We start from the raw sequence: 13,969 nt of genomic DNA, 5'->3' as shown, positions 1-13,969 counted from the left end.
AAGATGTCCTGGAGGTTCCTAAGCCTCTCCTCATTTTTTTTTGAATTGTTGTTTCTTCCTTCTTTTTTGGTTGTTTCTTTCTTCCTTTTCTGGTCCACTCCATTGATTTAAATCCATTTCCTTCCCATCACTATTGGTTCCCTGTACATTTTCCTTTATTTCACTTAGCATAACCTTCATTTTTTCATCTAATTTGCAACCAAATTCAACCAATTCTGTGGACATCCTGATCACCAGTGCTTTGAACTGTGGATCTGATAGGTTGGCTTTCTTCTCGCTGCTTAGTTGTGTTTGCTCTGGAGCTTTGATCTGTTTTTCCTTTGGGGCCTTTTTTTTTGGTCTTGATGCACCTGTTACATAGTGAGGGGCAGAGTCTTAGGTGTTCACCAGGGTAGAGACAACCCACTTTGCTGTGTTGTGATGCTATATGTGGGGGAAGGGTCTGAGAGGGAACAGTGGCACTTGCTGTGCTCTCTGCCAGATTTCAGTCACTTCCACTGCTTCCCTGAAGCAAACTGGGCCCTTCTGGTGCTGATTCCCGGGTGAGTGGGCTTGTGTACATTCTAGTACCCTCTGGGTTTCTCCAACCAACTCTTCTGTGAGGCTGGGAGTCTCCAGGTACCTCAACGCCCACAGGTCTTTTCAGTTGGTGTTTTGAGGCTTTATTTCTCTACGGTGGGGTGCTGGGGCTCTAGATTGTGTGGTCTGTCTTGCTCCCCAGTTTTGCCTGGTTTATCTGTGTTCAAATGTGGGTCCACCCTGTCCACCAGCCGCCTTGCGCACAGCACCCCCTCCACGATCCACTGCCACACTAGGTCCACCCCCTGCCACCCCGCACACCTGGGTTCGCCAGCCGCCGCTTTTTTGGCCATAACCCCTCTCTGCTCAGCCATCTGACTCCATCCCTCCTACCAGTCTGGATGAATGTGTCTACTTTAACTCCTTGGTTGTTGGACTTCCATACAGTTCAATTTTCTGTCAGTACTTGTTTTTTGTTTAAATTTTTGTTGTCCTTAATTTTGGTTGTTCGAGGAGGCACAGTGTGTCTACCTATGACTCCATCTTGTCCAGAAGTCACAAATTTAAATTTTCATTCAGAACTCTGTTAAGTTTCAAAATATTATATCCAATTGCCTATTTGGCAATTCTACTTGAATGCTCAAAGGCACCATAAGGTCAGTATTTATGAATGTCAGTGCATGATCTCACTGTAAACATTTACCACCAAGCACCTAAAACTCATGCCCACACATAGAAATTTTTCAGTTTTTCTCATTTCAGTGAATAGTACCACCACCTCTGTGTCACTGAGCTCCATAGGTCAGAAACATGGGATTTATTTGTAACACCTACACAGTTCCCTCAAGTTCCCTGCCGTCCGTCCTCCAGTTTCTAGTCCATTACCAAGTCCCATAACCTCTTACTTTCCTAAATTATACAACTCTCTCTATCTCTACTGCTATCACCACAGCCTTAGACCAAGCTGTCATCATCTCTCACCTGGTCTTCTACCATAGCCATCTTATCTACCCTTAGCAGTTTTGTCTTCTGCTCTGTAATTGGGGAAAATCTCCACATTGTGCCTACTTAGTACTGCTTCATCTTTGTATTTAAGCTCAAAAAGCCTTCCTACATATATAAAAATTTCCAATTATATTCCCTTTTGTGTGTTTGTTTACGCCAGTTATAATTTGTATCTTTCTGTATGTATTTAATGAATGTCTGATTCTGTCTAGACCCCATGAGGATATAAACTGTGTCTTTTCTTCATCATCATAAATACTTGATAAATATGTGAATAAATGAATTGAATTATTCTCTAAGATAATGACTGAGGAATAAAACAGTATTTAAAGTCTAAATGTTTTTATCTAAATATATACAAATTTTGTTATTTTGGTGGGGATCAGAAGATTGAATTAGTTTTATTTATTAAGTCTTTGGAGGGAATTTATAGGATAATACTAATTTAGAACAACAAAAAATTTTTAATGGAAGTGTGTGATTTTGATATATGTATATTATATATGAAATTTCTTTCTACAGAACCAAAAACCCAGAAATTGAGTCATAAGAAAGGAAGTAATACTGACACTCGTAGAAGAGTTTTCTTAACACAAGCAAAGGTAACTATGCTAAACATATTTAACAATCGGTGGAAGATCCATTCTGATTCTTAGATTTCAGTTAGATAATTGATAACTTTGTGTCAATTTTTAAAAATTTTTAATATATTTTTGCATCATTTTATTTACATGTCTTTGAGACGACAAGAAATTGCCTAATTTTTAGGGTTTTTTTGTTGTTATTGTTGGGATCTAAAAGATTCTTATATGTAAATACAAATATTACAGAGAAAGTGAATATGATAGCCAAAATGTGGATTATGAGGATACAAATACATTAACTGATTACTGGCAAAATCAGAACAATCCAATGACAGCAGAGCTCAAGTAAGTGATTTTTGATCCCACCAAAAATATATCCTTTTTCTTGGTTTATTACTTTTTTTTCAGATAACATTATTGATTTTTTTCAGTTTATGTTACTAAATAACAAAAGAAACATTACTATTGAAACTGAAAAATCATAAATATCTTTATTCAAATACTAAAAAATATGGTAAGATTTCAAATATATGGTTGTGTAAAAAACGTATACATTTGACTTGTATCCTTGGAAATATATGATATAAATCACTTCCGTATTATCCACTTCTCATAAATATCATGAATTACATAAAATATATTTTAGTATTTCTATTTTGAGATTATAAATATGTTTTTAAAGCTTTCTAATTAAAGTGGTATTGTTGAATTACAAGCTATTTGTATTAAAAACAATTACCAGTATGTTGTGAATATAAGTAGTTCATGGATTTGGAAATCAGAAAAAATATTTTTTAAAAAATAGAAAGATTTGATTCTTTCTAAACCCTTGAAGATTATTTATGTTTTAACTTATCTTTCAAACACATCTTGTATTAGGGTAAAATACAAATCAAAAATTTCAAACCTTTTTTATACTTTAGCCAAACTCATTGCTTGATTGTCATATTTCCAGTAAAGGTCAAGATAAATGTTCATGTGGTATAAATGTCAGGTCTCTACAAGACTATTATTTTCAGTATTTGAGGTTTGTAAATTCAAAGATCAACATATGGTTTGCTTACAGATTATATCAGCTATTTTACATATATCTAGTTCTGGTATCTTGAATTACTAGCATGAAGAGAATGTTAATAAAATATTTATGGTTTCTTTTTGGACTTAAAGAAATATTAGTTTATCATGTATTACTAAACACCTAAAGCATATTATAAGTAGGAATAAGTAGTTGAAACAAAGGAAATGATTGCTCATTTATTTTTTTTCTGGCTATGTTGTTTTTTTTTTAATAGAATCAATTTGCACCAGTAAATACCCCAAAGAAAGAAACTTCTCAGATTGATGGACCATCCTTAAACAATACTTATGGTTTCAAAGTCAGCATACAAAACTTACAAGAAGCAAAAGCTTTACATGAGGTAAAATTGCACCAGTAAGGATGGACACATACACTGTTTAATTCCTATGTTTTATGCTGTCGAATAGGTATGGAAATTTTTTACTGAGGGGGTAAAATATCGAATTATGTACCTGTTAATTTTTTTTCTTACCAATTTTTACTATTTTATATATTCATGTATTTGTATAAACTAAGAGAAATTTCTAAAGCAAACATTGATTATTGAGTCCACTTTGTGGTTTCACAGTTTTCACAAACCTTACAACTGAAGTTTAGTTTGTAGAAGCTAAAATTAGAAAACGGTTTTGTCCTGACTGGTGTGGCTCAGTGGATTGGGCATCATTCTGCAAACCAAAGGTCACCAGTTCAATTTCTGGTCAGGGCACGTGCCTGGGTTGCAGGCCAGATTCCCAGTCTGAAGCATGCTATATGCAACCAATCAATGTTTATCTCCCTCTCTCTCTCTTCCTCTCTTCCCCTCTCTCTAAAAATAAATAAAATCTTTAAGAAAGGAAAAAATTTTAACTATTAGAAAAAGATCTTATTCTGAATTGTTATATTAGGATGTTATATCCCATTCCAAATATTTACTTGTATTTTCTATTTAGTTGGCTCAGTGGGTTAGTGCTTGCTACAGTTCATTTGTTCACATAATCTCTATATAAACCAGTTACCTTCATTGCACAGACCATATGCCAAAGACTAAGAATTTGTCTTTAAAATGTCCATCAGTCAGTCACAGGATGGACTGGAGAGAATGCGTGAGTCACTGTAAATTTATCTCTATTTATCTAACACAACTTAAGAGCCCGTATCTGACTGACAATAGGTGGAAATTAGAGTATTTTTTATTGTTTATACCTGAGCTATCCATATGGTAACCACTAGCAATGTGGCTATTGAGAACTTAACATTTGGCTTATGTGTCTAGGGACTGAATTTTAAATTTTTTTAATTTAGGCATGTAAACTACTTTTTCAACTGTAAATTTTATGATACCTAAATACAGATCAAGTATTTCCATAAAAAATTTGGCATCCACAGTGAGATATGCTATAATTATAAAATGCACACTAATTTTGAACACTTAATAGAAAAAAGAATGTAAAATATCTTATTCATAACCATTTATATCTATTACATGTTAAAAAGGGTAATATTTTAGATTTATTGAGTTAAATGAAAATATTTCTGAATTAATTTAACTTGTTTTTACTTTTTAAACATGTAACTAACAGGTGGCAAACGCATCTAGCCCAGCACCTTGTTTGTACCCAGTGGCAGCGCTGAGCTCTCACTTAACTGTTAAGTTACATTTGTACAGTCCTAAAATGGCATTTGGCCCTTTGAAGGCAGCTGCAAGGCTGATGTGGCCCCCAATTAAAATGAGTTTGACGCCCCTGGTGTAACTACTAGAAAATGTTTAATTATGTGTGTGACTTTCATTGTATTTCTGTTGGAAAATGCTGGTTTATAACATTGTTTATATCTTTCCCCTGAGAATTCAGTTTTCCATTTTTTGTTTTTTTGTTGTGAAGTCAATTCTATCTTAAACTGTTCTAAGGATTAGATAAGCATAAACTGAGAAAAAATTTAAATATTGTCCTCATTTTACCCTAAATTTGAACTAAGAACTGAACATTTTTTAAATTAAATTGTAATATAGTCTAACTTCCTAAATATTTATTTGTACACTTTTTTCATTCAACAGCATTCCTTTAGTTACTGCTTTATACCCGGCCCAGTATTATCCCCTGAATTATTGATAATAAATTAGTAATTTATTATTAGTAAATTAATTAATAAACTCAGAAATACATGTTTCATCAAGTATAGACCCAAAATTAGAAAATTAAAATACTTTGTTAAAAATGTATTTTCATTTATTTACTTTCATTTACTTTCATTTATTATTTAAAGCAAATTGGATAGACCTTATTAGTTAGCAAAACAACTCGTTAAACCTGATAACTTTTATTTCTTGAAAAAAGAAATATATATCTATATCTTTTTATCATATATATATCTTTATATATATCATATATATATCTATATATATATGATATATATATCTATATCATATATATATCTTTTTATACTGCTACTCTATTCTTCATAACTCCATTTCAGAATCATGAGCCTTCTCAATGTTAAAATCACTTGAGGGGTTCTGCCACGTTTCTTATAGATTCTTCCCAACACAGGCTTTCTTAATTTCAAGGCACACTCCAAACAGCCACCTGGTGGTCATATTAGGAATGAACCCCCAAAATCTCTACACTGCATTCTGTTCCTTTTCCAGGAATTTGTGCCCACAGCATTTTTATTCTGTTTCCCATTACCCTGGGCTAATCTCTCTCTTCTGCATATAAATACTCGATGCAGGCCCTGGCCAGGTGGCTCCGTTGGTTGGAATGTCATCCCATACACCAGAAGGCTGCAGATTTGATTCCCCATCAGGGCATATAACTGAGGTTACAGGTTTAATCCCAGGAGTCAGGGTGCCTAAGAGAGGCAACTGGTTGCTGTTTCTCACGTAGATGTTTCTCCCTCTCCCCCCACTCCTTCCTCACTCTCAATAATCATATCCTTGGATGAGGATTTAAATAAATATTCAATGCAAAAGAAAAGAGTTGTTAATTTCTTGCCCCCTGTCCTTAGCTCTTGCCTATATACACTCAGTAAATCTCCCTCAGTTTCTTCTTCCCATATGTTTGCTTTAAAAAAAAACAACCATAAGTCCATAACACATTTTATATCAAGGAATAGAAAGGCAAAATTTGACTGTGAAATTTGGCCTAGTAAGTAAATGAATAAATAAGGAAAACTCTTTTGACCTGAAATTCCTTCACTCTTCTTTATAGACTTTACACATGTTCATCTTTTTCTAATTAAACTGGGGTGTGTTTTTTTTGTTTGTTTTGTCTGGGTAAAAGTTCTTTCTCTGGGCTACCCTCTGATAGTTTGATTTTTTCTAATTTTTGTTTATTTGGGATATTTTTTTAAATAGAAACAGCAACATATTTCTTTTTTTAATATATTTTATTGATTATACTATTACAGTTACAATTTTTCCCCCTTTGCCCTCCTCCACCCAGTACCCCTATTCCCTCCAGCAATCCCCCCTTAGTTCATGTCCATGGGTCGTACATATAAGTTCTTTGTCCACTCCATTTCCTATACAGTTCTTAATGTCCCCCTATCTATTCTGTACCTACCAATCTGTACTTAATCTCTCCACCTTTTCCCCCATTCTCCCCCTTCTCCCTACCAACTTATTGATAACCCTCCAAATGATCTCCATATCTGTGATTCTGTTTCTGTTCTGCTTATTTTTTTAGTTTGTTTTCTTAGATTCAGTTGTTGATAGTCATGAATTTGCTGCCACTTTAATGTTCATAGTTTTTATCTTATTTTTAAATAAGTGCATTTAATATTTTATATAATACCAGTTTGGTGGTGATGAACTCCTTTAGCTTTACCTTGTCTGGGAAGCACTTTATCTGCCCTTCCATTCTAAATGACAGCTTTCCTGGATAGAGTCATCTTGGATGTAGGTCCTTGTTTTTATCACTTTGGATACTTCTTGCCAGTCCCTTCTGGCCTGCAAAGTTTCTTTTCAGAAATCAGCTGACAGTCTTCTGGGAACTCCTTTGTAGGTAATTATCTGCTTGTCTCTTGATGCTTTTAAGATTCTCTCTTTAACTTTTGGCATCTTAATTATGATGTGTCTTGGTGTGGGCCTCTTTGCATCCATCTTGTTTGAGAGAGACTGTGCTTCCTGGACTCTCATGTCTATTTCCTTCACCAAATTAAGGAAGTTTTTTGTCATTATTTTTTCAATAGGTTTCCAGTTTCTTGCTTGCTCTCTCTTTGCCTTCTGGCACCCCTGTGATGCCAGTGTTGGTATGCTTGAAGTTGCCCCAGAGGCTCCTTACACTCTCTTCATTTTGGGGTTTTTTTTTCTTCTTGCTGTACTGATTAGTTGTTTATTGCTTCCTTATATTCCAAATCACCGATTTGATTCTTGGCTTCATCCACTCTACTGTTGATTCCCTGTGTAAATTGTTCTTTATTTCAATTAGTGCATCCTTTGTTTCTGACTGGTTTTTTTTTTTTAATGCTATTGTGATCCTCACTAAGTTCCTTGAGAATCCTTATAACCAGTGTTTTGAAGTCTATGTATAGTTGATTGCTCTTCTCCATTTCGTTTAGTTCTTTTTTAAGATTTTATTCATTTATCTTTAGAGGGGAAGCGAAGGAGAGAGGGAGAGAAATACCAATGTATGGTTGCCTCTCATGTGTCACCCACTGGGAACTGGCCTGCAACCCAGGCATGTGCCCTGACTGGGAATCAAACCACGATCCCTTAGTTCACAGGCCTGTGCTCAATCCACTGCGCATCACCAGCCAAGGCCATTTTGTATAGTTCTTTTTCTAGAGTTTGTTCTGTTATTACATTTGGGCCATGTTTCTTTGTCTCCTTGTTATGGCAGCCTCCCTGTGTTTGTTTCTCTGTATTAAGAAGAGCTGCTACCTGTCCCAGGCTTGGTAGAGTGGCCTAGTACAGTAGGTGTCCCATAGGGTGCAGCAGCACAGCCTCCCCTTTTACCCAAGCTAGTTACTAAAGGCTCACCCTTCATGCGGGCTAGTACACCCCCCTCTTGTAGTTGAGCCCCGCACTGTGTTCTTTCTGGAGTAACGCAGCATAAGCTACAAAGCAGTCTACAGATGGCTGCTACTTGTGCTGGGCTTGGAGATTCCTATGCAAGTCCATGCTGTGAACTAAGGCTAGCTGCTGCTAGAGCCAGTCCCGGGGCACCTTTCAGAGGGTTATGGGGCTCACTGAAGCAAGATGTTGCTTTTTTTGAGAGAATTTGGGAGAATCTGAAGCATGGGCCAAGACAAGTCATTTGTACGGAAAAGCCACTGGAAACAGTTTGGGTGGGTCTGAAAGCTGGGTATAGCAGGGCTTCATAGAATCACCAGGATGGGGCAAACTGTGAGTAAGGTTAATGGAGTCTCAGATACAGGCCCCCTTGCTGGCTCTGTGGCTCTGTATGGGGAGGGCTCAGAAAATGAAAAATGGCCTCTGCCAGTGCTGTCTGGGAGAAAGCTGCCCCCAGTCTCTCCCTGAGGCTGAACAATTCAGTTCATCCCTGTATGTCTCTGATGCCTTTCAATCTGCTACTCCGATGCTGAAGCTCTGAGGGAGTGAGTCTGAGTAAGTGTGTATGCAGATCCTTTAAGAGGAACTGCTTGAGACTCCAGAAGTTTCTGTCTCCACAGCCTCAATCCCCATTGTTTTATAGCCAGAAGTTATGGAGACTTTTATTCCTGGCACTTGGTTGTGTGTTGGGGGGCGTGGGGCGGGAGTTTGGGACTCTTTGCTCCACAGATATCTCTCCTGATATTTATCTACCTGTTCCACATCTCCACCCTTCCTACCAGTCTCGGTGCATTTTCTCCCTTAATTCTATAGTTGGTTTCTTCTTTAATTCCATAGTTGTAGAATTTCCATTCGGCTCAATTTCTGATGGCTGTCCTTTAGCTTAGTTGTAATTCTGATATGATGGTTGTGTGAGGAGATAAGCCATGTTTATTTACACCACCATATCTTGTCCGGCCCAAATGCCTTTTCCACACTTGCCTCATTTGTTAGAAAATTTTAAAGGTTACAGATTTTTCCATTATGTGTGGTCTTTATGGATGCCACATAATTTATGAAACCAGTTCCCAACTGATAGACATTTAGGTTGTTAGCCTTTTGTAGCTCATAAAAGACTAGGAATATTATAATCTTTAGTGAACATTCTTGTACACATAATTTGGCTAAAAGTATGAGTATAGCTGCAGGATATATTCTAAGTAGAATTGCTGCATCAAAGGATATGTCCATTTTTAACTTTAATAGGTATTTGATTTGTCCTCCAAAGAGATTTACCAAATTCTATTTCCATCACTAGTGAGAACCTCTCATTTGTATGTCTTCAACTATTAGCATGCAAGATAGATACAAATCCTTTATTAAATATATACGATCTGAATAATTACCAATATTTTAATGGTAGTCTACTATTTTCCACTGCCAGATACATGTACTTTGCTAGTACAGTGATGACTGTAATTTCAGGTATAATCATATTTTGTTTTTCTTACCCAGAGTTTTTACTACTGTGTCTTAATTTGAGAAAGAAAACTAAAAAGATTACAGTTAAGGAAAGTTTTTATTAGTATAGGAAAATAAGTTTAAAAAGAAAAATACTACATTTTTCACCTTATGTATCAAACAGAAAATGTGCATTGGCAAAAATTTGGTGATTGTGTATGTGGTACCATGCAATTCTTAAAAATTTTTCAGGAAAACCTGTAACAGTCTGCCTAGTACATGCAAAAAGCTTAAATTTAGGTACCCTCAAGTAGTTACAAGCTTCAAAATTTAAAATCTCTTTTTCTAGTTTAAACTGTAGTTAACTAGGTAGAAAGTAAAAGGTAACAAACTTTGGTTTTAAATATATTGGGTTGGCCAAAAGTTTGGTTTTTCCATAAGATGGTTCTAATAGCACTTAGTTGTCTGTAGCTTCATTTGAAACAATTTTGTTAGATTGCATTCTGACAGCTGTCATATCAGTGTGCATTTAAAAAAGAAATGTCAAAATTGGTGAATTTTTGTGTAGCCATTTTAATATTGAAGATAGAAGAAAATATGCAACATTTTTGGCACATTATGCTTTATTACTTCAGGAAAAGTAAAAATGCAACTGAAACACCAAAAAAAGATTTGTGCAGTGTATAGAGAAGGTGCTGTGACTTATAGAACATGTCAAAAGTGGTTTGCAAAGTTTCATGCTAGAGGTTTCTTGCTGAATGATGCTTTATGGTTGGGTAGACCAGTTCAAGTTGCTAGCAATCAAATCAAGACATTAATTGAGAACAGTCAACATTAAACCACAGGAGCAATAGCCAACATACTCAAAATATCCAAATCAGTAAAGTTATTGGTGAAAATAAAAAATGTATCTTTTATTTTACCGAAATAACTAAAGAGACTTTTGGCCAACCCAATATAACCACTTAGACTAGTCATTCAAACAGGAATTGAGAAAATGGAGTGGTACTGCCTGTATTTTAAACAAGTATTTTAAATATATAACACTGAAAATTATGGTGTAAGTGGATTTTCTACTATAAAAATAGGAATTGATTTAATTTAATTTAATCTTAGAACTAAAATCTTAATCTATAGAGTATTAAACTGTAGCTGTGTCCTTTGTGGCCATTTTTTCTGTAATTTTACTTACATATTTCCTTAGAGTCTTAGTGAAACATACTTTTTTCAACATGTCTGAAAAGTGTTTTAAAACATTTTAATTTCTTTTTATAGATACAAAATCTTACCCTAATCAGTGTGGAGTTACATGCTCGAACTAGACGAGACTTAGAACCAGATCCTGAATTTGACCCAATCTGTGCTCTGTTCTACTGCATCTCATCTGATACTCCACTGCCAGATACAGACAAAACAGAACTCACGGGTGTAATAGTGATTGATAAAGACAAGACAGTCTCCAGTCAAGGTAGTGTTCATTTCTGTTAGTTTTGTATCTGCATGCCCTAGGATGAACCTTTAAATGGGGCCATCTCTGTGCTGGAGATTTAAACCAAGCAAGTGTAAGGAATTTCTTTCTAAATTGCTGAGATGGCAGGGTAGGAAGTCTTGCATACCACTTTGTCGTAGATTTACTATTCTTACTTAAATAATTGTCAGAAGCAATACAATATAAAGACTTTAATAAAATTTGCTATTCAATTACATAATTTCTTGTAAATATAATTTTATAAAATACTAATTGTTGATACTGAAACCAAATGATTATGTATCTCTTTGCTGCTAATACAGAGTTTCTGTTTGCTTTAAGAAGTTACTATTACATACATACTTACCTGGCAGGAGAGATACCATGATCCCGAAGGTGGTTTTCCCAGGGCAAGCCTTATCCATTGCACTCCGGATGTTCTGGCTTCTGTGATTTCCCCAAATGTGGGGAGCTCAGCTGCATAATTTATGGTAGTTGGGGACTGTGTTTGCACTCTCCTCTTTTAAAAAAAAGGAAGAAGTAGTTACAGTGTGACTTAATGGTTATAAGAGACTTTTAAGATATAGTCTAATTTTGCTTATATCTCTCCCTAAATACATACACTTCTGGTTCAGAGGTTTTTATATGGTATACCATAGAAAGGAGGTCTTAGCACAGAACAAAATAATATAGGAACTTGTAGTTTAATCAATGGTATGCTTGAACTGACTTGTATCTGCTCACAAGCCAATGAATATTTCATGGCTTTTACACTTGATTTTAGCCAAGAGGCCAAGAAGGGATCATAACTTTTTTTCATGAAATTTTTTCATGACATTTTCATGAATTATTCTTATCTAGTTGATGTCACATTGGTCACTTGAAATCAGCCACAGTGGAAGTCTTTACATCATGGAAATAGGCAGGCACTACAAATCAGGGCTCCCCTGCCAGAGGTGGTGTAAACATTTTCCAGCATACCACTGATTAAAATATTCTGTTAAGCAAAGCTCTCCCTGGAGGAAGAGTAAAGATAGAAATGAAATAATAAAATTTCTTTTTGAGTGACACATTATATGGGGAATTTTGTGATTGTAAACTTTTCAGGAATATAACAAAATCAGAAATTGAGGTAATTATGTATTTACTTCAGGGAATACTCTCTTAATTTGAAGTATTTCAGGAGCATAATTTACTCAAAAGTAAGGAATAGTATTGCTTACACAGTTCTATATAATAAACATTTTGTTTATTTCTTAGATATCAGATATCAGACCCCATTACTTATTAGGTCTGGAATTACAAGACTAGAAGTTACCTATGCTGCTGATGAGAAGGCACTTTTTCAAGAAATTGCAGATATAATAAAGAGGTACTGTTTTGTATTTTCTGATTTTTTTATTTGTTCAGAGAATCCTTTTGTACTGTTGCTGGTTAATATATTATAGATGGAGGTCGAAAAAGGAAAGTGAATCCCTTGACGTTGCTCTTGAAAACAGAGCTATCCCTGGAAAGATTTTGTCCTGACCTCCCATTACCTCCCCATCAGGTTAGGGATGGGAAAAAAATATTTTATTCTCAAGATTGAGGGTTCGGTGAAAGAGAAATATCAGCTTAGCCTCTAGCTTTCCCAGTTGGATATTTGCTGATTTTTTTGTGATGGTGAAATAATGGGGAACTATACTAAATTTATTCGTTAAATATATGTCTACCTTGGAGGTCAGCCACCATTTCAATAAACTTTATTTTTCCTTTAAAAAAAGTGTTTTCTGGGTTTTAAATAAACCAGTATTTTCAGAAAGCTTTGGATTTAATCTGTTCATAAATTTAGTTTAAAAAGAAAATAGCAAGTGGGTCTTCTGCATTTCCTCAGGAGCACCACTCTGGGTGGCCGTGGATGCTCTTGTTAAATGCTCCACTTTTCCAGAAACTTAAGGTTTCTTCTCATTGCCAGCCTTAGGTTTTTAAATGCCTAAATCAGGCTAGAAAATACTCTTTGGATCCTGATGTGTGGATAAAAGCTGTCTTTGAGCATTATATTATACTTGATCCTTTCTGTGGTTGGACTCATAAAATTTAGTTGAACTTTATGTAGTTGAACTCTTGTAAAGCCTGTAAAACTGAAGTAATATTCTGCCTTAAAGATCAAGGTGATACTCTACACACTCAACATTTGATTGAATCCAAAATAGGTTAACATAAACCATTTTGAAAATTAGAAAACCAGAAAATGTGTGTGTTTTTTTAAATTAAATGTCAGAGCATAAAAATGATGTGCCCAATCCCCACTACTTTAGGGAGGGAAAAATGTAGTCTCAGTGTTTATAGCACTGGTGGCTGGATGGGTTCCTGCCCATGTGAGTATTGCCATTGTCTGTCCTGCCCTTTCTCTCTTCCAGAGGTTATCATCAACACGTCGGATGCCTTCCTGCTCACATTTTTATTTCTTCAAGCAGCTTAGCAAAAGGAAAATGCACAGAATTTCAGTCAGTATAGCATTTTGTCTGCTGACACAGAGCCAGTAGTGTCCCTGTGCTCTTGTCTTCTCCTTGTTAGGTATATTCCTAGCAATAGGATTACCTGCCAACATGGAGAATTTTGTCAGTTATTTGCAAGTGTGGTACTTTCTTAAATATCTATAACATGAATTATACCAGTCATTAAGAAAAATGCAGTAAACAAAATAAAACTGACTTTTGGTGCTTACTCTAAAAAATCATATAATTAAAGAGGAGAAAATCCTTAAATATCAACATTTTAATTCTGAAATGTTCTGTCATATTAGTCCAAACAACCCCCTAAGTGCCTATTTCATTTTTATGTCCCCTGTGTTCAGTACCTCCACAACACAGGCTTTGTAAAGAGCTTAGGCTTTGGAGTCAGCC

The 13,969-nt window shown here is 35.4% G+C and overlaps 1 protein-coding gene and 1 non-coding gene across 4 annotated transcripts in view; both read left to right on the top strand.

Moving 5' to 3' along the window:
- REV3L (REV3 like, DNA directed polymerase zeta catalytic subunit) overlaps positions 1–13,969 on the top strand; it is a 173,092-nt gene that overhangs the window by 110,725 nt on the left and 48,398 nt on the right. For all 3 annotated transcript variants that reach the window (XM_037065055.1, XM_037065056.1, XM_037065057.1), the window contains exons 15-18: positions 2,047–2,126; positions 3,401–3,526; positions 10,892–11,084; positions 12,345–12,456. In XM_037065055.1, coding sequence (XP_036920950.1) covers positions 2,047–2,126; positions 3,401–3,526; positions 10,892–11,084; positions 12,345–12,456 — 511 coding nt within the window. The remainder of the gene's footprint in view (positions 1–2,046; positions 2,127–3,400; positions 3,527–10,891; positions 11,085–12,344; positions 12,457–13,969) is intronic.
- Positions 11,444–11,607, top strand: LOC119000388 (U1 spliceosomal RNA). Its single transcript, XR_005069317.1, has one exon. It is a non-coding gene; the product is annotated as a U1 spliceosomal RNA (small nuclear RNA).

This window comes from Sturnira hondurensis, unplaced genomic scaffold, assembly GCF_014824575.4.
Source record: "Sturnira hondurensis isolate 20B ecotype Veracruz unplaced genomic scaffold, ASM1482457v3 Scaffold0015596, whole genome shotgun sequence".
Lineage (NCBI taxonomy): Eukaryota > Metazoa > Chordata > Mammalia > Chiroptera > Phyllostomidae > Sturnira > Sturnira hondurensis.
This window is presented reverse-complemented; position numbering and strand designations above follow the sequence as displayed.